This window comes from Megalobrama amblycephala, linkage group LG12 (assembly GCF_018812025.1).
Source record: "Megalobrama amblycephala isolate DHTTF-2021 linkage group LG12, ASM1881202v1, whole genome shotgun sequence".
NCBI classification, from domain to species: domain Eukaryota; kingdom Metazoa; phylum Chordata; class Actinopteri; order Cypriniformes; family Xenocyprididae; genus Megalobrama; species Megalobrama amblycephala.
In genome coordinates this window covers 37,762,936-37,788,925 of record NC_063055.1, presented here as the reverse complement: position 1 = coordinate 37,788,925, position 25,990 = coordinate 37,762,936, and the positions used below count along the sequence as shown (strand labels likewise).

General features: G+C 40.9%; 2 protein-coding genes across 2 annotated transcripts; one reads left to right on the top strand and one right to left on the bottom strand.

Annotated features, from left to right (window-relative positions):
- Positions 1–1,664: 1,664 nt before the first annotated feature.
- LOC125280461 (olfactory receptor 5M3-like) lies at positions 1,665–3,045 on the bottom strand. The gene has a single exon (XM_048211016.1). The coding sequence runs from the start codon at positions 2,852–2,854 to the stop codon at positions 1,910–1,912; it is 945 nt and encodes a 314-aa protein (XP_048066973.1). The 5' UTR covers positions 2,855–3,045; the 3' UTR covers positions 1,665–1,909.
- A 13,270-nt stretch (positions 3,046–16,315) lies between these two features.
- Positions 16,316–18,552, top strand: LOC125280462 (cilia- and flagella-associated protein 74-like). Its single transcript, XM_048211017.1, has 3 exons — positions 16,316–16,403; positions 16,510–16,631; positions 18,398–18,552. Exons 1-3 carry the CDS (start codon positions 16,377–16,379, stop codon positions 18,528–18,530), a joined length of 282 nt encoding a protein of 93 aa, XP_048066974.1. The 5' UTR covers positions 16,316–16,376; the 3' UTR covers positions 18,531–18,552.
- The last annotated feature ends 7,438 nt before the right edge of the window (positions 18,553–25,990 follow it).

Below are 25,990 nucleotides of genomic sequence, written 5' to 3'. Positions count from 1 at the left end.
CAAGTCAATGACTCCTCCCAGTCTCACTCACAGTATGTGAAATCTCTTAAGGACCGGTTAGAAGAGAGTTACCAGCTCGCAACTCGCAATGCTATGAAGGTAGCGGGAAGAAACAAGAGGAGGTTCGATCGAAATGTAGTTGCTTCCATTCTGGACATAGGTGACCGAGTCCTAGTAAGGAATGTCCGGCTAAGAGGGAAACACAAAATAGCGGATAGATGGGAACCTGACGTCTATATTGTGTTAAAGAAAAGCAGTGGTATTCCCGTGTATACAGTTCGGCCAGAAGGGAAGGAAAGTCCAGTGCGTACTTTGCATCGCGATTTACTTCTGCCCTGTGGGTATTTGCCCAACACTGAGTTCGAAGAATCTGTCCAGCAAAAAGAACATCGTAGGCCTAGAACCAGAGCCCAATCCAGAATCAAGGATGCTACCGAAGCAGAAACTGTGCATAGTTATTCTGAATCTGAGAGTGAATCTATTCACCTTGATGTACCTGGAGAATCTTTGGAGTTCACTACTAGAGTTATTCCAGAAGAAAGACCAACTCATGAGTCAGAGAGTTCATCGGTTACCAGAAACTTACCTGTAGTTGATTCCGTAAGTCCACAATCCACTGTCCTGGATCAGTCAAGAGATGATTCACCTGTTGAACAAAACCCGATTAGTGATGGAGTTGAGAGGAACTCACCTGTGATGCACCATGCAGAGCCAGACGCCTCTGGAGGTGAACCTGAAAGTAGAGAAGAGGGATTAGCAAAAGTAATCTCAGAAAACGAATGTGATGAATCAAGTGAGCTATCAGATGAGTCATATGATGTGGTCAATGAAACTGGACCAGATGCACATGAAAATAATGTTACTCCTTATCCTGACTCACCCCCTGTCAGACATCTTCCAGGCATTTCAACTGTGCCCAAGGATGCAGGAGATATGGGTCCAAGACGTTCAAAAAGGCAGAGTAGACCACCAGACAAGTTGCAGTATGCACGGCTGGGAAATCCCTTGATTTCAGTCATTCAATCTTTATTGCAAGGATTGAGTTCTGCACTTTCTGAATCAGTGGAGGAATCTGATTATATAAGAAATCATGATGCTGGACTCAATGCAGTCTCACCTGTGTGACTTAACGACTCCCAAGCACAGGGACGTGCTATGATTCAGGAGGGGGAAGTGTAACCAAGGTTACCAGAGTAATATAGAAATAAAGTTATTAATATATAAACATACTAATATATAAACAAAACTATTGAGAACTACTTAAAAACGAGTACTATTATAAAAGAAAATATTAATTTTATATAAACATATATTTTACTTGGTTATTAATGTGACCAATAGAGAGTAGCTTTTAATACAACGTGAGCCAATGAGAGCGCAGAATGTGGCGCAGCGGAGAAATTAGTTTCCGGATTTTGCACGAGGTTTGCTCGTGGAGTCAGAGGCAGCTCTCTCTATCGTGCATAGGTGCTGATGAGCGCGGTGTTTGCTGACGCTCCGGGGAACAGAAACATAGAAATAATCTTCTGGATGTGTTTTATCGATGGATTGATGTAAGTGAAGTGACGCATTTTATTTTCCATTGGTTGTGAATGACGTTGATATTGTAATGTGAGTGAAATTACTGACAATAGTTTAGCTCTTTTCATGCTAAACTATACAAGTCAGGCCTTTTCTAATTATATTTGTTTGGTCATTTAGAGAAGTGCATTTGGGAGAAGTGAAAGCATAACAAATTTATTTTTCCTGGAATGTTTTATGATTCTATTCCCAATAATGTTCATAAAAATAATATTGACAGCTTGTACATGCTTGTTTTTCTTACATTTTGCTGTAATTAATTTATAAAACAAATGACACCATTTTGCATGTGTGTTTCAGTAGAGCACATCAAGTAACTATCAAGGATTTAAGCCTTTTTAGCTTCTAAAACATTCACTCTTGCTGAAATACACGAGAAAAAAACTCTGCGCACTGTCCTAATATTTAACCCGTACATTACAGGATTAAAAACAGGAGGGACTATAACTAACTCTAAAGCCAAAAAATGACGCAGACTCTCTGGAATGTCATTTGAACCATATCTGCTATACGTTATATCAAAAAGCAAAGCAAAAGTGAAATTTATCAGTGATAACATGTGTGGCAGACACGTTTGCCAGAATTTCCTTCTGTTTTCTAAAGATGTTTTACATGCAGAGATCAGCTTAACATAGGACACTATGACAATAACTGCACAGCTAATAAATAAAAGAGCAAAAATATATCCATAGATATTATTCACAAAAGATGATGTACAAGACAGTTTTACAACTGACCAGTTGTCACAATATAATTTATCGATGTGATATTTACAAAATGGCCTCAAGTATGATAACAGGATTGCTGTAGCTGAGACGCCGTTGGGAAGAATCCATGAAAACAGAATTAATTTCACACAGGTGAAGTTAGTTATTTTGGAATGATAATCTAAAGGTTTGCATATGGCTACATATCTATCATAAGACATCACTGTTAATATTGTAAACTCACTCAGTAAAGAGCTGTAAATAACAAAGATCTGCAGAGCACACATGAGAGAGGAGATCACATATGAATCCAACATTAAATCAGACAGAATTTTAGGGTAGAATCCTGTGGCTCCATAAACCCCATTTACACACAGATAAGACAAGAATATGTACATCGGTTCATGAAGTGCTTTTGTCATGATAATGATCATAACAAGACGTATATTAATTGACAATATAAGCAGATAAATGATAAAAAAACAAGTGAAGTATATATGTCTGTATGATTTAGATTCTTTGGGCACCATGAGAGTCAGTATCACAGGATAAGACATGTTATCCATCAGGTTGGATGTTGCTTCAAATCACACAAAACTATGATTTTCTGCAATAAAAAAAAATGCACATAAGACAATATTAATAAATATATGCTAAAATGGCTAAATTAATTCACAATGTACTCATTGGGCTTCAGTATCCATTGTTGGCTGTGGGAAATCAGACAAAATAAAAAAAAGGCAAACGATCAGATCAACAAATCTGGAGCTGTGTATCTGCATGTGAAGAGCTGAACATCTTAAAACATTTTTTTTTCCAGTTGGGAAATCATTTGAAGATGTCATAAAGCATCTTGGGATTAATTATGGTCCTTGCAAACTTTGCCATCCTTACTTTTAACTTGAAAAAAGACAACAAAGCCAAATAACATGTCAAATTTGGAATATGATTATCGAATATGATTTAGTTTGAATCATTTAGTTTCACTCATCGGCATATTAAGTGGTGAAGGAACTACACTCTTTACCCAAGTCCTGGGTTGAGCCTTTTGTGTCCTTTTTTTTGTGGCTGTGGTAGGGGTATTTTTCCAGTGTTTAGGTCGTTTTTGTGTTACTCAGATCCTGGGTCAGGCGTAACAACCCAGGCATAACAACCCAGTGTTTCGTGTTACCAGATCCTGGGTCAGACGTAACAACCCAGCGTTTGGGTAGCTTTTGTGTTACCAGATCCTGGGTCAGACGTAACAACCCAGTGTTTGGGTAGCTTTTGTGTTACCAGATCCGGGGTCAGGCGTAACAACCCAGTGTTTGGGTAGTTTTTGTGTTACCAGATCCTGGGTCAGATATAATAACCCAGTGTTTGGGTAGCTTTTGTGTTACCAGATCTTGGGTCAGACGTAACAACCCAATGTTTGGGTAGCTTTTGTGTTACCAGATCCTGGGTCAGACGTAACAACCCAGTGTTTGGGTAGCTTTTGTGTTACCAGATCCTGGGTCAGACATAACAACCCAGTGTTTGGGTAGCTTTTGTGTTACTCAGACCCTGGGTCAGACATAACAACCCAGCGTTTGGATAGCTTTTGTGTTACCCAGATCCTGGGTCAGACGTAACAACCCAGTGTTTGGGTATCTTTTGTGTTACCAGATCCGGGGTCAGGCGTAACAACCCAGTGTTTGGGTAGTTTTTGTGTTACCAGATCCTGGGTCAGACGTAACAACCCAGTGTTTGGGTAGCTTTTGTGTTACCAGATCTTGGGTCAGACGTAACAACCCAATGTTTGGGTAGCTTTTGTGTTACCAGATCCTGGGTCAGACGTAACAACCCAGTGTTTGGGTAGCTTTTGTGTTACCAGATCCTGGGTCAGACGTAACAACCCAGTGTTTGGGTTGCTTTTGTGTTACCAGATCCGGGGTCAGACGTAACAACCCAGTGTTTGTGTAGCTTTTGTGTTACCAGATCTTGGGTCAGACGTAACAACCCAGTGTTTGGGTAGCTTTTGTGTTACCCAGATCCTGGGTCAGACGTAACAACCCAGCGTTTGGATAGCTTTTGTGTTACCCAGATCCTGGGTCAGGCGTAACAACCCAGCGTTTGGATAGCTTTTGTATTACCAGATCCTGGTCAGGCGTAACAACCCAGCGTTTGGGTAGCTTTTGTGTTACCCAGATCCCGGGTCAGACGTAACAACCCAGCGTTTGGGTAGTTTTTGTGTTACCAGATCCTGGGTCAGGCGTAACAACCCAGCGTTTGGGCAGCTTTTGTGTTACCCAGATCCCGGGTCAGACGTAACAACCCAGCGTTTGGGTAGCTTTTGTGTTACCCAGATCCCAAGTCAGACGTAACAACCCATCATTTGGGTAGCTTTTGTGTTACCCAGATCCTGGTCAGACGTAACAACCCAGCGTTTGGGTAGTTTTTGTGTTACCAGATCTTGGGTCAGACGTAACAACCCAGTGTTTGGGTAGCTTTTGTGTTACCAGATCCCGGGTCAGACGTAACAACCCAGCGTTTGGGTAGTTTTTGTGTTACCAGATCCTGGGTCAGGCGTAACAACCCAGCGTTTGGGCAGCTTTTGTGTTACCCAGATCCCGGGTCAGACGTAACAACCCAGCGTTTGGGTAGCTTTTGTGTTACCCAGATCCCAAGTCAGACGTAACAACCCATCATTTGGGTAGCTTTTGTGTTACCCAGATCCTGGTCAGACGTAACAACCCAGCGTTTGGGTAGTTTTTGTGTTACCAGATCCTGGGTCAGACGTAACAACCTAGCGTTTGGGTAGCTTTTGTGTTATCCAGATCCCGGGTCAGACGTAACAACCCAGCGTTTGGGTAGCTTTTGTGTTACCCAGATCCTGGTCAGACATAACAACCCAGTGTTTGGGTAGCTTTTGTGTTACCAGATCCTGGGTCAGACATAACAACCCAGTGTTTGGGTAGCTTTTGTGTTACTCAGATCCTGGGTCAGACGTAACAACCCAGCGTTTGGATAGCTTTTGTGATACCCAGATCCTGGGTCAGGCGTAACAACCCAGCATTTGGGTAGTTTTAGTGTTACCCAGATCCTGGGTCAGACGTAACAACCCAATGTTTGGGTAGCTTTTGTGTTACCACACTCTAAAAAATGCTGGGTTAAAAATAACCCAAGCTGGGTAAAATAAGGACAAACCCAGCAGGTTGGGTTAAAAGGCACCTATTATTCCCTCTTTCACATGATGTAATATAAGTCTCTGGTCTGGTCAAGTTTCAGCTTAAAATACCCCACAAATTTGCCCCTATTTGGGGTGAGCAAAAACATGCCTTTTACTATGTTATTATATTGCTGCTAAAAAAATTAATCCAAAATTGGTTGAAAAAATGGCGGGTGAAAACAACCAATCCCTGGTTTGTCCATATTTAACCCAGCAGTTTTAGTCTATTTTCAGAAAACAACCAGTTTGTGTGTATTTAAATTGGTCAGACTAAAAAGTTTGTAGTTTGTGTAACCAAGGTTACCAGAGTAATATAGAAATAAAGTTATTAATATATAAACATACTAATATATAAACAAAACTATTGAGAACTACTTAAAAACGAGTACTATTATAAAAGAAAATATTAATTTTATATAAACATATATTTTACTTGGTTATTAATGTGACCAATAGAGAGTAGCTTTTAATACAACGTGAGCCAATGAGAGCGCAGAATGTGGCGCAGCGGAGAAATTAGTTTCCGGATTTTGCACGAGGTTTGCTCGTGGAGTCAGAGGCAGCTCTCTCTATCGTGCATAGGTGCTGATGAGCGCGGTGTTTGCTGACGCTCCGGGGAACAGAAACATAGAAATAATCTTCTGGATGTGTTTTATCGATGGATTGATGTAAGTGAAGTGACGCATTTTATTTTCCATTGGTTGTGAATGACGTTGATATTGTAATGTGAGTGAAATGGACATTCAATTTGTAAAATATAAAAGTTAATGGTGATATGCATATACTTTACTAGCGACAGAGTGTTGCTAAAGTGTTTACGAAGTGTATTTTTGATTAAAAAGGTTAAAGAAAAGGGTTTAAATCGGACGCGTTGTAACCGCTCCATTCTGGAATTTTCTGTGAGTTTAAAGATCTCCTTGGTAAGTCAATTTGCCTTGTTATTCATCACAATTGAATCATTATTATTGTTTAAGTGGAAAAAGCAAGAGAAATTGAATTTGTGACTGATTTATATATGAAAAAATGTGTAATGCTGTCTTTAGTACATACGAGCTAACTGTGTGCTCAAGTATGTGACGGAAAGTTGTCAGTTATATAATAATTAGTGCGCTATGTTGGAAAAATAGTCACAGACGTTGCATATATGAAGAAAATATTCTTTATTTGAAAAGATACATGTACATATATTCAGAATACTCAAGTTCTGTGTAATTTGAATGATGTATAGTGATTGATAACTTTATTGTATGTTGTTACAATGAAGATATTCATGATATTTTCATGACCTTGTTTGTTCAAGGTCAGGTTTTTTGTTTTTGTTTGGTTTTGTTCTGTTTTTCTTGTTCTGCCCTTGTCCAAAATTGGATTGCTGTCCTGTCCGATGTGACGAGATGTACCGATGCCTGTATTCTGGATTTGTCCCGGCCTTCCAGTGGTTTTGAGGAGGGTTTGGACTGGCGAGCCTCCCTTGAGTTGTTCTTGGATTTTCTGTGGAAACAAAAGATTTTCTGAACTCTGCGAATGGTAGGAAATCGAATAACTCTTCTTTTTTTGTGTTTTGGATGGAGATGTTCCTCATGGACAAAGAAAAGACATTTGTACTTCTATGGACCATTTGAAGAACTGTTTTTCTTGAAAGACTGAGAAATTGAGGATTTTGAGATCAAAGGACATTATTTTATTTCATTGAGAAGTGTCAATTTTCTGGGTTGACAAGTGATATATTGTTTGGGTTTTGATACTTGAACACTAATTTTTGGGTGAATCGAACACTGAGTTAAAGTGAATAAAGTACTTACCTTGTTGACAATCAAGGGAAAAGTTTCACGAAACCTGTGAAAAGAAAAGATTGATAGGAAAATTCAGAAACAATATTTTCAATTGTGAAAATATATATATATATTTTTTATTATTTCACATTGATTCAACTTACCTTTTGAATGCAGTCAAACAAATACACATTGTGTGTTCAACCAAATTATTCTTCAAGTCTGTTCACTGTTGTTGTTGCATCTTTCTCAGTAGCGAATCTGTCCTTCTGAGACGCTGGTCCATAGATTGGCATATAACAAGTTAATTATTTATTAAATCTACAAGTTATTAGCCAGATAGAAAGCGGTACAAAAACTTGGCGAGAGCCAGCCAGGAGATTGATTGCCTAACAACAACAGTGACCTCTCAGTACGACAAAAAGATAATTCTTTCTGTGAAACAAGCTATCTCAGTTTTATCAGTATGGATATAGTGGAACGAGAAAACGTGAATGTTTCCAATGCTGTCATAGTTGGTGGCATAACATTGAGTGAATCTGACCAAAACTTAGAAGCATGGCTTGTACGGTATGGCAGCATTAGTCGTAATCTGCTTATTGATGACCCAACATCTGAATTTCATCGGCAGGCTATAATAGAGTTTGCACATAGCTCTGCAATGAAAAACCTGAACCCTCTGTTGCCTTTAAGTATTGTTAGCACTTCGGATGCAGATGTCATATTCACTGTACGTGCCCTAAGCAGTGTATACTCACCTGTAGTTAAAGATGACGCTACTAAGGGCTATTTAGCAGAATTGAAAGCCATTGCTAATGCTACTGGCAAATCTTTTGAAGAAGTGCTTCAAGAGGAGTTAGTAAAAATGAGGTCAGTTGGCCCTCCCACCGAACATTTGCCCAGCTGTAATGTAGCAGACTCCCAAACTCAGGGACTCAGTACTGCCAGTTCAGTCAATGACCGTGGGTCACCCGCCACATCACAGAGAATGGGAGAAAGTAGAGATGGAACCTTCTCACCAAATGTTTCTCCATTGCTGGGTGTTGGAAGCCAGAAAACTCAAAACCTGTCCAAGGAGAATGAGATGAATACTGTACCTAATACTGGTAGAATTAACAATCCTTCAGCCACAGGTATACCACATCCAGTTCTGACCATGGATATGATAGATCCTCCTGGTGTGCAAAGAGTCGTGGTTGAGCACGTTGTGAGGACAAGTGATATGACAGCCCAGCATACTTCCCTACGTCTCAGATCCTTCTCAGGGAAAATTCCACGCCCACCCAATGAACCCGACTTTGAAACATGGCGAGCAAGTGTGCAATTCCTACTGGATGATCCATCGGTTTCAGACTTGTCTCGTACAAGAAGAATTCTAGACAGCTTGCTTCCACCTGCTGCTGACGTAATCAAACACATTAGCCCACAATCATCGCCCTCAGTATATTTAGAGTTGCTAGAATCAGTGTATGCATCAGTGGAGGATGGGGAAGAGCTGCTGGCAAAGTTCATGACGATGTTGCAGAATCAGGGAGAAAAGCCTTCCAGCTACCTGCATCGATTACAAGTGATGTTAAGTGCAGCGGTGAGGAGAGGTGGCATTGCAGAGAGGGAGCGTGATCGCAGTTTGTTGAATCAATTCTGTCGTGGGTGCTGGGATAATGGCTTAATTGTCAGTCTTCAGCTGGAAAGGAGAAAGAATAACCCACCTTCCTTCGCTGAACTTGTGGTGTCTGTCAGAGCGGAAGAAGACCGGCAAGCTTCAAAGGAGGATCGGATGAGGAGTCATTTTGGGATGACTAAACAAAGTCTAGCCACTTCCAAGTCACGAGCTGCAGCTCATCAGTTGTCTGCTCACTCACAAGAGGTAGTCAGCGGAGCAGCCCCTGAAACAGACTCCATGAGAAAACAAATATCAGAAATTCATGCTCGACTTGCCTCCATGCAATCATTGACTCACCAGAAGTGCCAGCCTGCTTGTTCCAAAGTAGTGGATGTGACTTCGCTGAAAAAAGAACTGACTGAACTACGAGCCCAGGTTCAAGCTGCAGTTTCCCAAAAGGTCCAGAACAGAAGCTCAGAAGCTGAGGAAATTGTCGAATTAACAAGACAGCTTGCAGAGTTAAAAGCTCAATTAACCGTCTCAGATTCACAGAAACGTCAGCCAGAAAGAACATCCGGGTTCAGGAGCCTTTCTGCTATGTCACAGCCCAAGCAGACAAGACGTGAAGAGAGTAAATCAGTCAGTATGGATGGATTGACCTCAGCCCGACCGCGTCCAGGATACTGCTTTCGCTGCGGGGAAGATGGTCATATCGCCGTAAATTGTGAAAATGATCCAAACTCTGCCAAAGTAGAAAGCAAACGTCGTCAGCTGAGGGAGAAACAGGCTCACTGGGACCTGAATAACAAAGTTGCATCCTCACGGTTAAACTCCAATCAGTCTCTGTAGCAGGGCGTACAGAAACTGAGGAAAGACCCACATGCCCTAATAAACCTAGAAGAGTATTCAACAAGTGTTGTGAAGAAGTAATGCAGAGAAAATTACCAAGAGGATTGGTTGGAATGAAGTGTACTGCCCAGTTGCTTGTTGAAGGAACTCCAGTGAATTGTTTGCTAGATACAGGTTCCCAAGTAACCACCATTCCACTTTCCTTTTACCACGATCATCTATCTAATCACCCGTTGAAGCCACTTGAGTCTTTACTGGAAGTGGAGGGAGCAAATGGGCAATCGGTTCCCTACTTAGGCTATGTAGAGCTCACTCTGATATTTCCTAAGGAGTTCCTGGGAGTAAAAGCAGAAGTTACAACATTAGCTCTAGTGGTCCCTGATTTGATGAACGTGCCCCAAGTCCTTGTGGGAACCAATTCCCTGGATGCTCTTTATGCGAACCATGCTCAAGAAAGCTCAGGAAACCTCAATCCAGCTTTTAATGGATATCGAGCAGTACTCAAAATTCTGGATGTCAGACATAAGCAAATGAGCACTGAAGTTCTGGGATGTGTGACATTGGGAGGAACTACTCCTAAAACTGTGTCAGCAGGGAGTGTAGCTGTTCTCGATGGAGTTGTGCATATAAGTCGCTGTTCTCCAGAAGGCCTGATAACTTTAGGGCAGCCAGAAATGTCTTCTATGCCAGGTGGATTATTAGTGGCTAGCGGATTATATACTTTGCCTGCTAAACGCTCCAATAGTATACCTGTAGTGGTGAGAAACGACACCCAGACTGACATTGCTGTTCCACCAAAAGCTGTGATTGCTGAAATGTATGCTGTTCAGCGTGTGATTGAGACACAGCCAAGACATGATGCTCCTCATACTCAACTGAACTCTGGCAGCTCACAGATAAAATTTGATTTTGGTGATTCCCCTGTACCAGCAGAGTGGAGGACCCGAATATCAGCTCTACTGAACACGATGCCTGAGGTTTTTGCCTTACATGACATGGATTTTGGGCATACAGATAAAGTGAGACATCACATCAAACTTAGTGATGAAACTCCCTTCAAACATCGAGCTAGGCCCATTCACCCACAGGATGTCGATGCTGTTCGCAAACACCTGCAAGACTTGTTGGCTGCTGGAATTATCAGAGAATCTGAGTCTCCCTTTGCCTCTCCTATAGTGGTAGTGAGGAAGAAGGATAATTCCGTACGCCTATGTATCGACTTTAGAAAACTTAACTCCCAAACTATAAAGGACGCCTATGCGCTTCCCAACTTGGAAGAGGTGTTTTCCGTATTAAACGGCTCGAAGTGGTTCTCTGTTCTGGATTTGAAGTCGGGGTACTATCAAATCGAAATGGAGGAAGCGGATAAACACAAGACAGCCTTCGTGTGCCCACAAGGATTCTGGGAGTTCAATAGGATGCCGCAGGGAATCACAAATGCTCCCAGTACCTTCCAAAGGCTCATGGAGCGCTGTATGGGTCATCTGAACCGGAAAGAGGTGCTAGTTTTCATAGACGACCTTATAGTTTTTTCGGAGACACTTGAAGAACATGAACGTCGACTATTGCAGGTACTTACCCGTCTGAAGGAATATGGCTTGAAACTCTCGCCTGAGAAATGTAAATTTTTTCAGACCTCAGTGCGATATTTGGGACATATTGTCTCTCAACGAGGTGTAGAAACGGACCCAGCGAAAATCGAGGCCATTAAAACCTGGCCAAGGCCCCAGACTCTCAAAGAGCTGAAATCATTCTTGGGGTTTGCCGGGTATTATAGGAGGTTCGTTCAGGACTTTTCTAAAATAGTCAAGCCACTCAACAACCTCACTGCCGGATATCCCCCAATTCGAAAAGGGAGGAAGTGTAAAGACGTTAATCGTCATTACTATGACCCGAAAGAAAAGCTGGGAGACAGATGGGATGCTTCTTGTCAGGAGGCATTTGAGAAAATTGTGGAGAAACTAACAACTGCACCGGTTTTGGGATACGCTGACCCTAGATTGCCATACGTATTGCACACTGACGCCAGCACCATAGGCCTAGGTGCTGCATTATATCAAGAACAGGAAGGCCAGTTGAGGGTCCTTGCTTATGCTAGTCGAGGACTAACTAAGAGCGAAGCCAGATATCCCGCTCATAAACTTGAGTTTCTGGCCCTCAAGTGGGCAGTTACCTCAAAGTTCAGTGACTATTTGTACGGGGCTGAATTTACTGTGGTCACCGACAGTAACCCCTTAACTTACATCTTGACTTCTGCCAAATTGGACTCCACCAGTTATAGATGGCTGTCTGGGTTATCAGCTTATAATTTCAAAATCCAATATAGAGCAGGAGCCCAAAACCAGGATGCCGATGGGTTGTCCAGACGTCCAAACGGTCAGCTGTTGAATGATCTGGAGTCTCAAAAAGAACAGGAGAGGATTAAACAGTTCACTCTGAATCATCTAGCTGAAACCAATGAAGATCTGTCGGTGATACTACCAGAAGCAGTGAAGGCTGTGTGTGAGAAGCATCAGGTTAGCCAGTCAAAGGATGGACGCCTTGTCTTGATCACATTAGCAGAGTCCATGATGATGGATGCGAGTGCATTACCCCAAGGATTCCAGGAAGAATATGATCATGGCTTACCTGTGATCCCTCACCTCTCTGAGGAAGATTTAGCAGCCCAACAACGAGCAGATCCAGAGTTGAAAGAGCTCCTGGAGTACCTAGAGTCTGGTGAAAAACCCCTTGGTAGAACATCCCAGTCACCTACCATGGCTATGTGGATGAGAGAGTGGAATAAGCTCGAAATCAAGAATGGAGTGTTGTATAGGAAAAGAATGGATCAAGGTAGAGTGTTGGGCCAGCTAGTGTTACCCAGGGATCTACGACAGATGGTACTCACCAGTCTTCATGATGACATGGGTCATTTAGGGCTGGAGCGGACTCTTGATCTCCTCCGTTCCAGGTTCTATTGGCCTAAAATGGCTGATGCTGTAGAGAAAAAGATCAAAACCTGTCAGCGTTGTATTCGGAGGAAGGCTCCACCACAGAGAGCAGCTCCTTTAGTGAACATACAGACCAGCAGGCCCTTGGAGCTGGTCTGTATGGACTTCCTGTCCGTAGAGCCAGACAGTAGCAACGCAAAGGATATATTGGTCATCACAGACCATTTTACAAAATATGCCATTGCGATACCTACCAAAGATCAAAAGGCTCGGACTGTGGCCAGATGTCTCTGGGATCATTTCTTACTGCACTATGGCTTCCCAGAAAAATTGCATAGTGATCAGGGCCCAGATTTCGAATCCCGAACTATTCAAGAGCTGTGCAAAGTTGCGGGTATCCGTAAGGTGAGGACGACCCCCTATCACCCAAGAGGGAACCCAGTGGAGCGGTTCAACAGGACCCTTCTGCAAATGTTAGGAACCCTGGAAAACGACAAAAAGGCCCACTGGAAGGAATTTGTTAAACCGCTTGTGCACGCATACAACTGCACCAAGAACGATGTAACAGGGTACTCGCCTTACGAAATGATGTTCGGACGCCAGCCTCGATTGCCCGTGGATCTTGCTTTCGGACTCCAAGTCAATGACTCCTCCCAGTCTCACTCACAGTATGTGAAATCTCTTAAGGACCGGTTAGAAGAGAGTTACCAGCTCGCAACTCGCAATGCTATGAAGGTAGCGGGAAGAAACAAGAGGAGGTTCGATCGAAATGTAGTTGCTTCCATTCTGGACATAGGTGACCGAGTCCTAGTAAGGAATGTCCGGCTAAGAGGGAAACACAAAATAGCGGATAGATGGGAACCTGACGTCTATATTGTGTTAAAGAAAAGCAGTGGTATTCCCGTGTATACAGTTCGGCCAGAAGGGAAGGAAAGTCCAGTGCGTACTTTGCATCGCGATTTACTTCTGCCCTGTGGGTATTTGCCCAACACTGAGTTCGAAGAATCTGTCCAGCAAAAAGAACATCGTAGGCCTAGAACCAGAGCCCAATCCAGAATCAAGGATGCTACCGAAGCAGAAACTGTGCATAGTTATTCTGAATCTGAGAGTGAATCTATTCACCTTGATGTACCTGGAGAATCTTTGGAGTTCACTACTAGAGTTATTCCAGAAGAAAGACCAACTCATGAGTCAGAGAGTTCATCGGTTACCAGAAACTTACCTGTAGTTGATTCCGTAAGTCCACAATCCACTGTCCTGGATCAGTCAAGAGATGATTCACCTGTTGAACAAAACCCGATTAGTGATGGAGTTGAGAGGAACTCACCTGTGATGCACCATGCAGAGCCAGACGCCTCTGGAGGTGAACCTGAAAGTAGAGAAGAGGGATTAGCAAAAGTAATCTCAGAAAACGAATGTGATGAATCAAGTGAGCTATCAGATGAGTCATATGATGTGGTCAATGAAACTGGACCAGATGCACATGAAAATAATGTTACTCCTTATCCTGACTCACCCCCTGTCAGACATCTTCCAGGCATTTCAACTGTGCCCAAGGATGCAGGAGATATGGGTCCAAGACGTTCAAAAAGGCAGAGTAGACCACCAGACAAGTTGCAGTATGCACGGCTGGGAAATCCCTTGATTTCAGTCATTCAATCTTTATTGCAAGGATTGAGTTCTGCACTTTCTGAATCAGTGGAGGAATCTGATTATATAAGAAATCATGATGCTGGACTCAATGCAGTCTCACCTGTGTGACTTAACGACTCCCAAGCACAGGGACGTGCTATGATTCAGGAGGGGGAAGTGTAACCAAGGTTACCAGAGTAATATAGAAATAAAGTTATTAATATATAAACATACTAATATATAAACAAAACTATTGAGAACTACTTAAAAACGAGTACTATTATAAAAGAAAATATTAATTTTATATAAACATATATTTTACTTGGTTATTAATGTGACCAATAGAGAGTAGCTTTTAATACAACGTGAGCCAATGAGAGCGCAGAATGTGGCGCAGCGGAGAAATTAGTTTCCGGATTTTGCACGAGGTTTGCTCGTGGAGTCAGAGGCAGCTCTCTCTATCGTGCATAGGTGCTGATGAGCGCGGTGTTTGCTGACGCTCCGGGGAACAGAAACATAGAAATAATCTTCTGGATGTGTTTTATCGATGGATTGATGTAAGTGAAGTGACGCATTTTATTTTCCATTGGTTGTGAATGACGTTGATATTGTAATGTGAGTGAAATGGACATTCAATTTGTAAAATATAAAAGTTAATGGTGATATGCATATACTTTACTAGCGACAGAGTGTTGCTAAAGTGTTTACGAAGTGTATTTTTGATTAAAAAGGTTAAAGAAAAGGGTTTAAATCGGACGCGTTGTAACCGCTCCATTCTGGAATTTTCTGTGAGTTTAAAGATCTCCTTGGTAAGTCAATTTGCCTTGTTATTCATCACAATTGAATCATTATTATTGTTTAAGTGGAAAAAGCAAGAGAAATTGAATTTGTGACTGATTTATATATGAAAAAATGTGTAATGCTGTCTTTAGTACATACGAGCTAACTGTGTGCTCAAGTATGTGACGGAAAGTTGTCAGTTATATAATAATTAGTGCGCTATGTTGGAAAAATAGTCACAGACGTTGCATATATGAAGAAAATATTCTTTATTTGAAAAGATACATGTACATATATTCAGAATACTCAAGTTCTGTGTAATTTGAATGATGTATAGTGATTGATAACTTTATTGTATGTTGTTACAATGAAGATATTCATGATATTTTCATGACCTTGTTTGTTCAAGGTCAGGTTTTTTGTTTTTGTTTGGTTTTGTTCTGTTTTTCTTGTTCTGCCCTTGTCCAAAATTGGATTGCTGTCCTGTCCGATGTGACGAGATGTACCGATGCCTGTATTCTGGATTTGTCCCGGCCTTCCAGTGGTTTTGAGGAGGGTTTGGACTGGCGAGCCTCCCTTGAGTTGTTCTTGGATTTTCTGTGGAAACAAAAGATTTTCTGAACTCTGCGAATGGTAGGAAATCGAATAACTCTTCTTTTTTTGTGTTTTGGATGGAGATGTTCCTCATGGACAAAGAAAAGACATTTGTACTTCTATGGACCATTTGAAGAACTGTTTTTCTTGAAAGACTGAGAAATTGAGGATTTTGAGATCAAAGGACATTATTTTATTTCATTGAGAAGTGTCAATTTTCTGGGTTGACAAGTGATATATTGTTTGGGTTTTGATACTTGAACACTAATTTTTGGGTGAATCGAACACTGAGTTAAAGTGAATAAAGTACTTACCTTGTTGACAATCAAGGGAAAAGTTTCACGAAACCTGTGAAAAGAAAAGATTGATAGGAAAATTCAGAAACAATATTTTCAATTGTGAAAATATATATATATATTTTTTATTATTTCACATTGATTCAACTTACCTTTTGAATGCAGTCAAACAAATACACATTGTGTGTTCAACCAAATTATTCTTCAAGTCTGTTCACTGTTGTTGTTGCATCTTTCTCAGTAGCGAATCTGTCCTTCTGAGACGCTGGTCCATAGATTGGCATATAACAAGTTAATTATTTATTAAATCTACAAGTTATTAGCCAGATAGAAAGCGGTACAGAAGTACAGGAAAACATACAGGTCTTGCTTATTGATGTAGAGTGTTAAAATACCCATCATCTTCACACCAACCATTCCAGGAGAGGCAAAACTGGATTTCCAAATTATGTTTTCTCAACCTGGTTGTGAACCGGTAGAGTTTTCACATAATTATAAACAATGTTTTATACATACTTTATATTTCCTTTAGCAGCACAAAATATTAACTTCACGTTTCTCCTTGTTTTCTGAATGCATAGATTGTGGTTTCAGTTTGTGGGGTGGCAGAGAGCGCACCTGTGTGGGTGACCAAGCCAAATATTGACCTGAAAATCTGCATGTATGATCGCCTTTATCAGGACAGCATCGAAGTTCAAAGCAGGTGAAATGCATCAGTTAGATTTTTATCAAGACAAGATCCACATTAGCCACTGAATTCTATATATCACTGGATTACTGACTGAATACTAAGTTCCTGTGGGAGGTCGAGTTGACTTAAGAAGACCTGTTGTGCTGCCTAGCAATTCAATTAAATTCAATTCACATGTATTTGTATAGCGTTTTTACAATACATATAATTTCAAAGCAGCTTTACAGAGAATGCATGTCAACATTACAATTTAAAGAATGCAGTTAGCAAATAATGTAATAATTTAGGCAATTAATTTACAATCACTGTTAGCAGTTTAACTGAAGGTAGAAGCAATGAGCTCCTGGAAAAATGAATTACATATTAACAATAATTAGGATATATAGAAATTTGGGAATGTGCATGTTGATACAGATGATTGCGTCTTCTGAATTCCTCGCAGGAGTTGTCGCCAAAATCAAAATAAATGACAGCCTGATTCGAAGAGGAATATCAAAGGGCCAAGTCCTGACTGTGGACGAGAGGAGGAGCTAGGGATAGAGGAGGGTATTTAGCTCCTGAGCAGCGATAAAGCTGAAGGAAAGGAGTGAGACACAGGTCATTCTATAGGGAATTGCACCCTTATGCAACGTAACCTTCGCTCCTTGAGAAGAAGGAGCAAGATATTGTGTACTTTGCGATGTATCTTAGCTCAGAGTCTTTCTCGAGCTTCGCTCTACTTCAGTCGAAAGATACTCAGGCAGTGTCGTTCAGTGTCACCTTATATATCGGATCCAGCCTATAATTTCACGCTACACTGGCGTGATTCAATAAGGCTTCAGTATTTCTGGAGAAAGGTAGTTTCCTCATAGCGTCAGCTACTGATGCGGGTATGTGGCAAGCAGGGCGGGGCCGAGAGCTGTGGGAATGGAGCGAGGCCCATGGCACGAGTGCTAATGAGCATCACCTGCGCACCACACCGGTCTCGAGTCTCAAGGAGGAGCTCCAGAAAGATAAAAGGAGGGACGACAGTGAAAGATGAGAGAGGACCAAGCCTGGACTTTATGTTGTTGATTTATGTTTATATGTGGCAGTCGTCCATGAGGGGCTGCCGCTTTACTTTTGTTTTTTTGTTTGTTTTGTCGGTTCCCTCCTCCTTCTTCCCTGAACACAAACCTTGTTACAAACATAAATATTTCTTTGATGCTTGATGGCTTGGGCATTTATTAATTGATCAGTTGATCTGAAGCTGCTTCACTAAATGTAGAACCTCCTCAAAACACCAGCCCACATCTTGCAAGCGTCAGTTGAATGGTCTGATGCTCTCAATGTAGCTCTGCATAGCCTGATTATTTAAAGAATTCCCAGGATGGACTTACATTATATCTGCTGTTCTGGAAGCTTCTTGCTGCAGGCAACATTGGGGAAAATGGGACAGATGATCCATATACATATACATAGTGGGGTACTGCATATTTTACAGCCCTGCTGATGTGGATTTGAATGAGTGGCATACACAGATCTCATCTGCTTCTCATATTTTATTTTATTTTTTTGTTGGTTGTGCTTTTATGCTTTGTGTTGCGGAGAATGTTTGGTTGGGATTACACATACACCATGGATATTGCATTGTACAATGCTGACAATGCTGTGTAATTGTGTTTGACTTTAAATTGAGAAAGAGTCCTCTTTTAGATATAATTATATAGGTTCTTTCTGTTTACCCAATGTCTTCTTTCAGTCTGTTTTCTTGACTGTTGAGATTTTTAATATTTGGTGGTGTTTTTTTCTTTTTCCAGGGCCAGCTCAGCTCTGAGATTGACATTCAAGGTGTGTAAAGAGATGAGGAAACACATGTCTGTCCTGCCTAAAACAGGATTTATCCAGGCCAAATCCAGCTTCAGTGCTCAGCTGAAATTTCTGCCCAGGTAGACATCAATAACAACACTTAATTTGATAAATAATACTAGACTTAAATCTTTGCTTGATGGGGTGGATTTCATGCTGTTTTTTCTGTTAATTTCTCATTATTATTTAAACAAAGTTTGGAAAATGGTCGGCGCGCCCGGTGCATGGTCTAAAAGGGTTGTCCCTATTCTCTTAATGAGTCATGGGTGTGTTTTGGGTGTAACATGCAATAAACCATCCAAGCCCATTCCCTTTAAAAGCCAGTTGCACTCGCGCCATGGCAGATTCGCTATTTACAAGGTTAAAAACTGAACGCGTCTCGAGTGAGGAAACGGATCTGCTCGTGCCCGAGGTTAGTGCAAGCAGACCATCTACGGGAAAAGCCAGATTCCACCAAAGCATTTTTATCTTTATGCACCCAATAATAATCTTTTAAATTGTAATCCTTTTATTCTGAATATTTGTCATGTTTGTGTGCATCCCTGTGTGTGTAATAAGCAGAATGTGCGCACGTTGTGCACCCACCTATAGGCGCCTATTACAAACGCACTCTTTAAATAACAAAAATAAATAAATACTGCTCCATAGACATTAGACCAGGTTTCAGTTAGTCAATGGCGCAGTCGTTTTCAGTTGCCTCAAAATAGTAACGCGCCAACAATGTGCCTGAACAAACCTCGTTTTCAGACCAGCACGCCCATGGGCGAACAGATGGGCACAAATGCATTTGCTATTTAAACAATGTGGCACAGAACGTGAAAATAACATCTGCGTTGGGATGAAACTAGCAAAAAACACTTGTGCCGCCACATTGCGCCGGGTGTATGATGGGGCCCGAAGTGAATTTACAGGCCCTGGACAAGAATCTGGGACAATTCCACCAGGTGGCGGCATTCTGCAGGTATAAATGCATTGTATCCGCATGCTCCACCTGTGGAACCAATGTATATCCCCTGGCCGCCCTACCGTCAAGGGTAGTGAGGGTGGAAGAGCTCATGAAATGGGCCCTGGCAGTAAAAGGTGCTTTCCATGACTTCACAAGCTCCTTATGCACTTCCTGAAAGAAGGGCACTGGTGCACAGTGCAGCTGTGAGTCACATTTCGAACCCAAATACCAATCAATCATCCGCAAACTCTCGGGACAGGGCGGAAGATTCCACTCCAGCCCGATGTTTGCGGTGGCCCGGGCAAACATGGCTGCCGCCAGCTCTTCATCAGACTCACCCAAGGGTGGGAGTCCAGTCTTCTCAAGCCCCCAATGAGAAATTATGTTTTCACTGAAACAAATCACCTAACTCATCCAAGAACTCAACCAGGCGCAACGGCCGTGAGGTCTGTGGAGATTGACCCGGCGGAAAGGCTCCCATTGTTGCCCTTATATCACTCTCAGGTGACTCTCTCTCTAGCCAGAAAAGAGTTGTGACTGCAACGTTACCATTGTTATGTTCTTGCAGTGAGAACATGAACCATCCATATATGCTGTCCTTCTAAGGACGAGATATATTGACCACACCCAGAAACACACAGGTGGAAAGGAAGCTTTTAAAAAGACACTCTCTGCCAGTGCTTTGCTCTTTTAGATCACTGAAACGCCCAGGGGAAGCTCTCTGGCGAATGGAATGAGCTTGTGTATAGGTGACACTTGCTCGGCTCCAAAGAACAAATCTGAACCTGAAAAGTCTCCTTTTTAGACCCATATGTCCACATGCAAATTCCACTCACCAGTTTTCATTGGCCTTTTCTCAAAGTGTCAGAGGTGATTGAGGCTCCCAAGTATGACCCTTAGTGTCAGTCATTGACACCATGTTGAAGTGACTGACAGATAGGGAACCTATTCTTGTAGAGCCCAAACACCAAAACCAAGACTTCGTAAAAGTGCATAAAAAGTCCTCTTTAAAACACACATCTCATGGGTAGAACTACAAGATGCTTGCGCACCTTAAATATATTCAGATTTGTCGGTAAGGAAATTAAACCTCATTAACTATTTGTCATTATTGTGTATATCTAACATGTACATGTTACTTTATTACATATTATGTTAATCTCATTACCTAAGGCCTGTTATTTGTAACATAATACCCCCAACCCTGTTTAATTTCAAATTACCACTAAATGCTTCATACATCATAAAAGTATGCCTTCTGCAAACATTACTATGATGGATTAAGGATGGATCTAGTTATATACACAGAGAAAGTTACAAACAACAAACATCAACAAACATGACGGTTGTGAAAAATGAATCATTCCCTTCCTTGAAAAATGTAACTTGTATCATAGGAACATCTCGCAACATAAAACCCTTGAACCATCAATAAAAGCTCCCGAGAGAAGCATGTGGACATTTAGGAGGAGCTGAATTTGAATGAGGCTGCTGAGATATTTTTAAACCTGAACTGTAGCGTGCTGTGCTGCAGTGCCGTCGGATCCTGAGAGCGAGGCTGAGAAGAGTGTGTGTGGTGCCCTTCTCCTCGCCCACATTTATCATCTGACAGAGCGTCATATTGATAGCTAAGCTGATTTGAGGTCAGATGAAGCTGCATTACATGATAAAAGTTGATGGAACATTTCATGGGCCTGACGTGCTGCAGTGAAGGAAGTGAAACTGCATTAATCTGCTTTAGAGGGCTTAAAATGCAGATTAAAACTGCATTAATAGCGTCCGCACCATTTCACTCATCTCTCTCTCTCTCTCTCTCCTGTGATCCAAACCCACAGATCTGTCTTGACTCCTGCTTATGTAATGCTCTTCACATGGCTCACTCTCAGTGGAGCCTTTTGTGGGCCGTTGTTGTTGGATATTATTGCACAATCAGTACATGATTGTGATTGAATAGCAGGATCCTGTGGTCAAATAAATAAGGGATAACATGCAGTCAGCCTGCCATTTTTGCTAATTAAACCCTGACAGAGTGATTGGGATCTTTGATCTCTCTAAAGAGGTTTATTTTGCGATAATGTCTGGATGAGTGTATACACCATCTCTATCATTCTATATTATTTCATGAAATACATCCATTCATCCATCCATGTATCAAAGGTTTTATATATTATATATATTAAAATAAATTATGTCTTTTGAGGCCTATTTTTATTACAATCATTTGCAGTAGTACAGACAACATATGAGATATGAGAAAATATTATGTTGGTAAAAAGTTCAATACCAAGACTGACCAATCAGAATCAAGTGTAAAATAACTTTTTTTTTTTTTTTTTTTTTTCTTTTTTTTTTAAGCATAACTCAGGGACCTTACAATAAGTTTTAATTTGTTAACACAAGTTATTGCATCAGCTAATATAAACTAACAATAAGCAATAGATTTTTTTCACAACTGAACTATCTTTGTTAAAGGGGTCATGAACTGTGTTGTTTTATTGTTTTATAATGTTTCCTGGGGTGCACTTATAATGTTAGTATGCTTTTTACATCCAAAATTGTCATAATTGTCATAAAAAAGGCATTTTTCCAACCCTGATTTTAGCCCTCTGATTTAAGTGCTCTGTTTTAAGGGGCGTGTCTGCTGTGAGACTTCAGTGTAAACGCCCACTGCTGTGATTGGCTGACATCTTTTCATTTGAAATAGCCAAGTATCACTCTCTCTTTTAGCGCGTTTTTACCTTTACAGCTCTCAAGGTTAACTAATTGTGAAAAGTCTTGCATTACATTTAGATTTATGGCATTATATTTAGATCGTGGCATGAAAGGTTGCAGTGATGAACACTGTGTAGCCGATCAGACATGTTGTTGAGCGCATGAAAGCAGTGCTCTCGTCATTACAACTCAATTTCTACAAACTAACAAATGCTTTCATGTTCACTGACAGTGCAAACGCGATATAACTAAGAGATTAATTGAATAAAACGGGAGAATTGCATGTCAGTCACTGATAAACTCGCACTGTTTGATTGACAGCTTCAGCGCACGCTGCTCCAGCGATTGCAAAGGGAGCTTTCTTTGATCGCTTTCTTTATATAATTTAATCACTGTTAAATAACAGATTATTTTCATCCTACTAAGAGAAACAACGCAAGTTGAGCGTTTAGTCACTGGTTTGATTTACTGACACACAGACAAAGATCATCTGACTGTACATGAATCATTAATATCAGATCAGGCATTAGAATCAATACAGTTACTGACATGTTGTTGCATTACTGTCGAGTCCAGGCACTGCACAGTATTTTGTAATCCTCAACGGCATGTTTATTGCTTGGTAGCTCGATCCGGTTTAGCACCACGTAGATCTATGTTACTTAGGCTACTATTCTATTGCATGTCATGTGCGAATCGGTGGACGGGGCTAAACAGGCAGTGATGAAGGAGGTCATAGATCCCCACTTTGTAAATCCTGTCGTTTTCTGGGTCTGGTGTCAATTAAAGTTTTTAATTGGACTAACAAGAAAGTTTTCAGCTCTAAAACTTACAGGATATTCTTATAGTATGATGACCTCTTATATGTCAAAAGCTCAAGGACAATTTGATTTCTCAGTTCATCACCCCTTTAATGTTAGTTACACAGTTCACAGTGCATTAACTAATGTTAACAGATACAAATATGATTTTGAAATTGATTTATCAGTAATTGTTGACATTAACTAAGATTAATAAATGCTGCAGAAGTATTGTTCATTGTTGGTTCATGTTACTGTCAGTGGCTGTGACTGTTAACACTCCCCCGTTGAGAGACGCGCACGCCGACTCACTCCGATTCCCCAGCGTCTGTGTAAACAAGGCTTAAGATTGAACATTCAGCTTGCGAGACATACATTTCTTAACACAGTGTACATTAAAATGATAGTTACTTTATGTTTCTTATTCTCTTAGTGCGGATAACTGTGTGATAGCACTTCATTCTGAAATCTCACTATGATTTCTACTGTCAGTCTGAAGGCAAATATAATATAATTTTATAATAACAATATAATTTGTTGGTTCCTTCTTTTGTTTTGGTTTTTAAAGGGATAATTCACCCAAAAATGAAAATGTGATGTTTATCTGCTTACCCCCAGAGCATCCAAGATGAGGGTGACTTTGTTTCTTCAGTAGAACACAAATGATGATTTTTAACTCCAACCGTTGCCGTCTGTCAGTCATATAATGCATGTCAATGTGAACTTCATCTATAAGAGTAAAAAAAACATGCACAGACAAATCCAAATTAAACCCTGCGGCTCGTGACGACACATTGATGTCCTAAGACACGAAACGATCAGTTTGTCTGCGTTCAGCACTCGGTTAGTGAGGTCTGATCGTGCTCTGATTGAAGTATAAGCGCGAGACATCACTTCCGTTGTCAGAGCGCGATCAGACCTTACTAACCGGATGTGGAGGGCAGTTGGACATAGTGGTGTATTAGAGGTAAAAAATGATATAAATACTGTTTCTCGCACAAACCGATCGTTTCGTGTCTTAGGACATCAATGTGTCGTCACGAGCCGCAGGGTTTAATTTGGATTTGTCTGTGCATGTTTTTTTTACTCTTATAGATGAAGTTCACATTGACATGCATTATATGACTGACAGACGGCAACGGTTGGAGTTAAAAATCATCATTTGTGTTCTACTGAAGAAACAAAGTCTCCTACATCTTGGATGCCCTGGGGGTAAGCAGATAAACATCAGATTTTCATTTTTGGGTGAACTATCCCTTTAAATAAGAGCCATTGTGTTCTTGACAGGTTTCTTGAGATTCACTCCATAGTTTTTCATAGCGTCGTCATATATGCTTTTTTTTCTGAAATCTCTGAAAATGTGTTTGTGCCAATGCAGCTTTGCAAAAACAGCTTTGCTGAGCACTCTACTCATGCCTCTCATCTGCACTGTAATAGATAGCATGTAAACCGCTAGACTGTGTTTATGTCCACTGTGTTTGTGGAGGAGTGCACACCAACATTTGTGTGTGGATGCTTAATCCTTGTGTTGCACAAATTATGTGTAAAAGAAAACAAACAGTTCATTGACAGATGTCATTTGTTCATTTGAGATGCGGATGGTAAATCCTCTTTATTGTTGTAGTAATCCTTCACACACAAACATAGGTTTGATATAAGAGCTTTATGACATTTCAGTGCACGAGAGCCACAGTTTCAACAGACTAGCAACAGAATAACCAAAATAAAACACATCAGTTTAATTCCCAACACATTCCTCATTATTTCGACTAAAGACATGAATCAGTTCATTAAATCGCATTGGACTGTATTTCCCAATAACAATGCTCTTTAGAGTGTTCTCTTTTGTGCAAGATTATAAATGTTTCAAACTGATATAACAGCCCATTTTCAACACGCTTTGTATTGTTACGATGTTGGTAGTATATGTAAATGTTCACTCTTTCTTTGTGTCATCTCATGACGCAAAACATGCAGGCAGACTTGACATATTCAGGGCTTTCATGAGACTACAGCTTGTACTTAGGCATTTTTTTATGCTCGCCCACGGACAGTCGGATTGACAGAGGGTTATTAACAAAGCAGCTATTGTCTATCACTGAAAATTGTATCGTGCTTTGTCTACTCTTCAAACAGCATTATGGTAAAAATACTATGCAACAGCTTTCTTACCTGTATGAGAATGCGTTTTGCTTTGGGCCGAACTGACGAATTGGCAGTTTCTTTCAGCTTTTTCCCCTTTTAAAACACTGTACTCATGGTCATCCAGTTTGAAATGTTGACTGCAAACACAGAGGTTTGTATTTCTTGGACTGCAAGTGGCTTTGGACCACATTGGACTAGTTTTTCTACCTATTTGGCAAAAGGGTTTTCTTTAGTATAGCACCAATCTTTTTTCACCTTTCTACCACATAGACAGTCATGTTTTATTGAAAGCCTGAAAGTCTGTTAATGAAGCACTGAATGTCAATCATTCAGCCTATAGCTTTTTCCATAACAGTGCAGATTGATCTATTTCTTATATAAAATTACCGCATTGTTCATCTAATTGCAATTTGCAATGTTTTATTTTTGCAAACTCACCTGCGGATGGAGGCACAAGCTTTCAGGATCAGTGAAGACAGCGCTTGACTGAGCGATTGCCCTGTGGCTGATCTTGGCAATGACAAGAATACTGAGTAATGAGGTTCACAGTGCTGCCAGTATTGCAGAGTGCAAAGTGGAAGCTGCGCTTTAGTGACATTTACCAATGAAGCGGTGGTCTACTCTTTACTACACAAAAGGGATAATGGTGACATTGGTGCTTAACAACATTGCAGAGCAGGTGGTAGCATACATGGGTGTTAATGAGGAAGATGTCACTGGGAAGTCATTTTGGTGAGCAAAGGTGTACAGTATATGGCCTGTTTTAATGCGTGGACATGTTTCCCCCTGTTTTGTTTTTAGTTTGTTTTTTGTCAGCCTGCAAAGCCATTAGAGCATTTCTCTGATGACGTGTTTACTGGCGTGAGGGCGGGGCAACCTGTCACTCACGTGAGATCCACCAATAGCAAACCACAACCATCCAATCAATTCCCCACAGACAA

Excerpts from the sequence above, each read along its gene's own strand:
- LOC125280461 (XM_048211016.1), bottom strand. The coding sequence starts at position 2,854 with ATGGATAACATGTCTTATCCTGTGATACTGACTCTCATGGTGCCCAAA.
- LOC125280462 (XM_048211017.1), top strand. The coding sequence starts at position 16,377 with ATGTTTTCTCAACCTGGTTGTGAACCG. Across the intron at positions 16,404-16,509 it reads CTCAACCTGGTTGTGAACCG|ATTGTGGTTTCAGTTTGTGG; the intron begins GTAGAGTTTTCA and ends CTGAATGCATAG. Across the intron at positions 16,632-18,397 it reads AGCATCGAAGTTCAAAGCAG|GGCCAGCTCAGCTCTGAGAT; the intron begins GTGAAATGCATC and ends TTCTTTTTCCAG.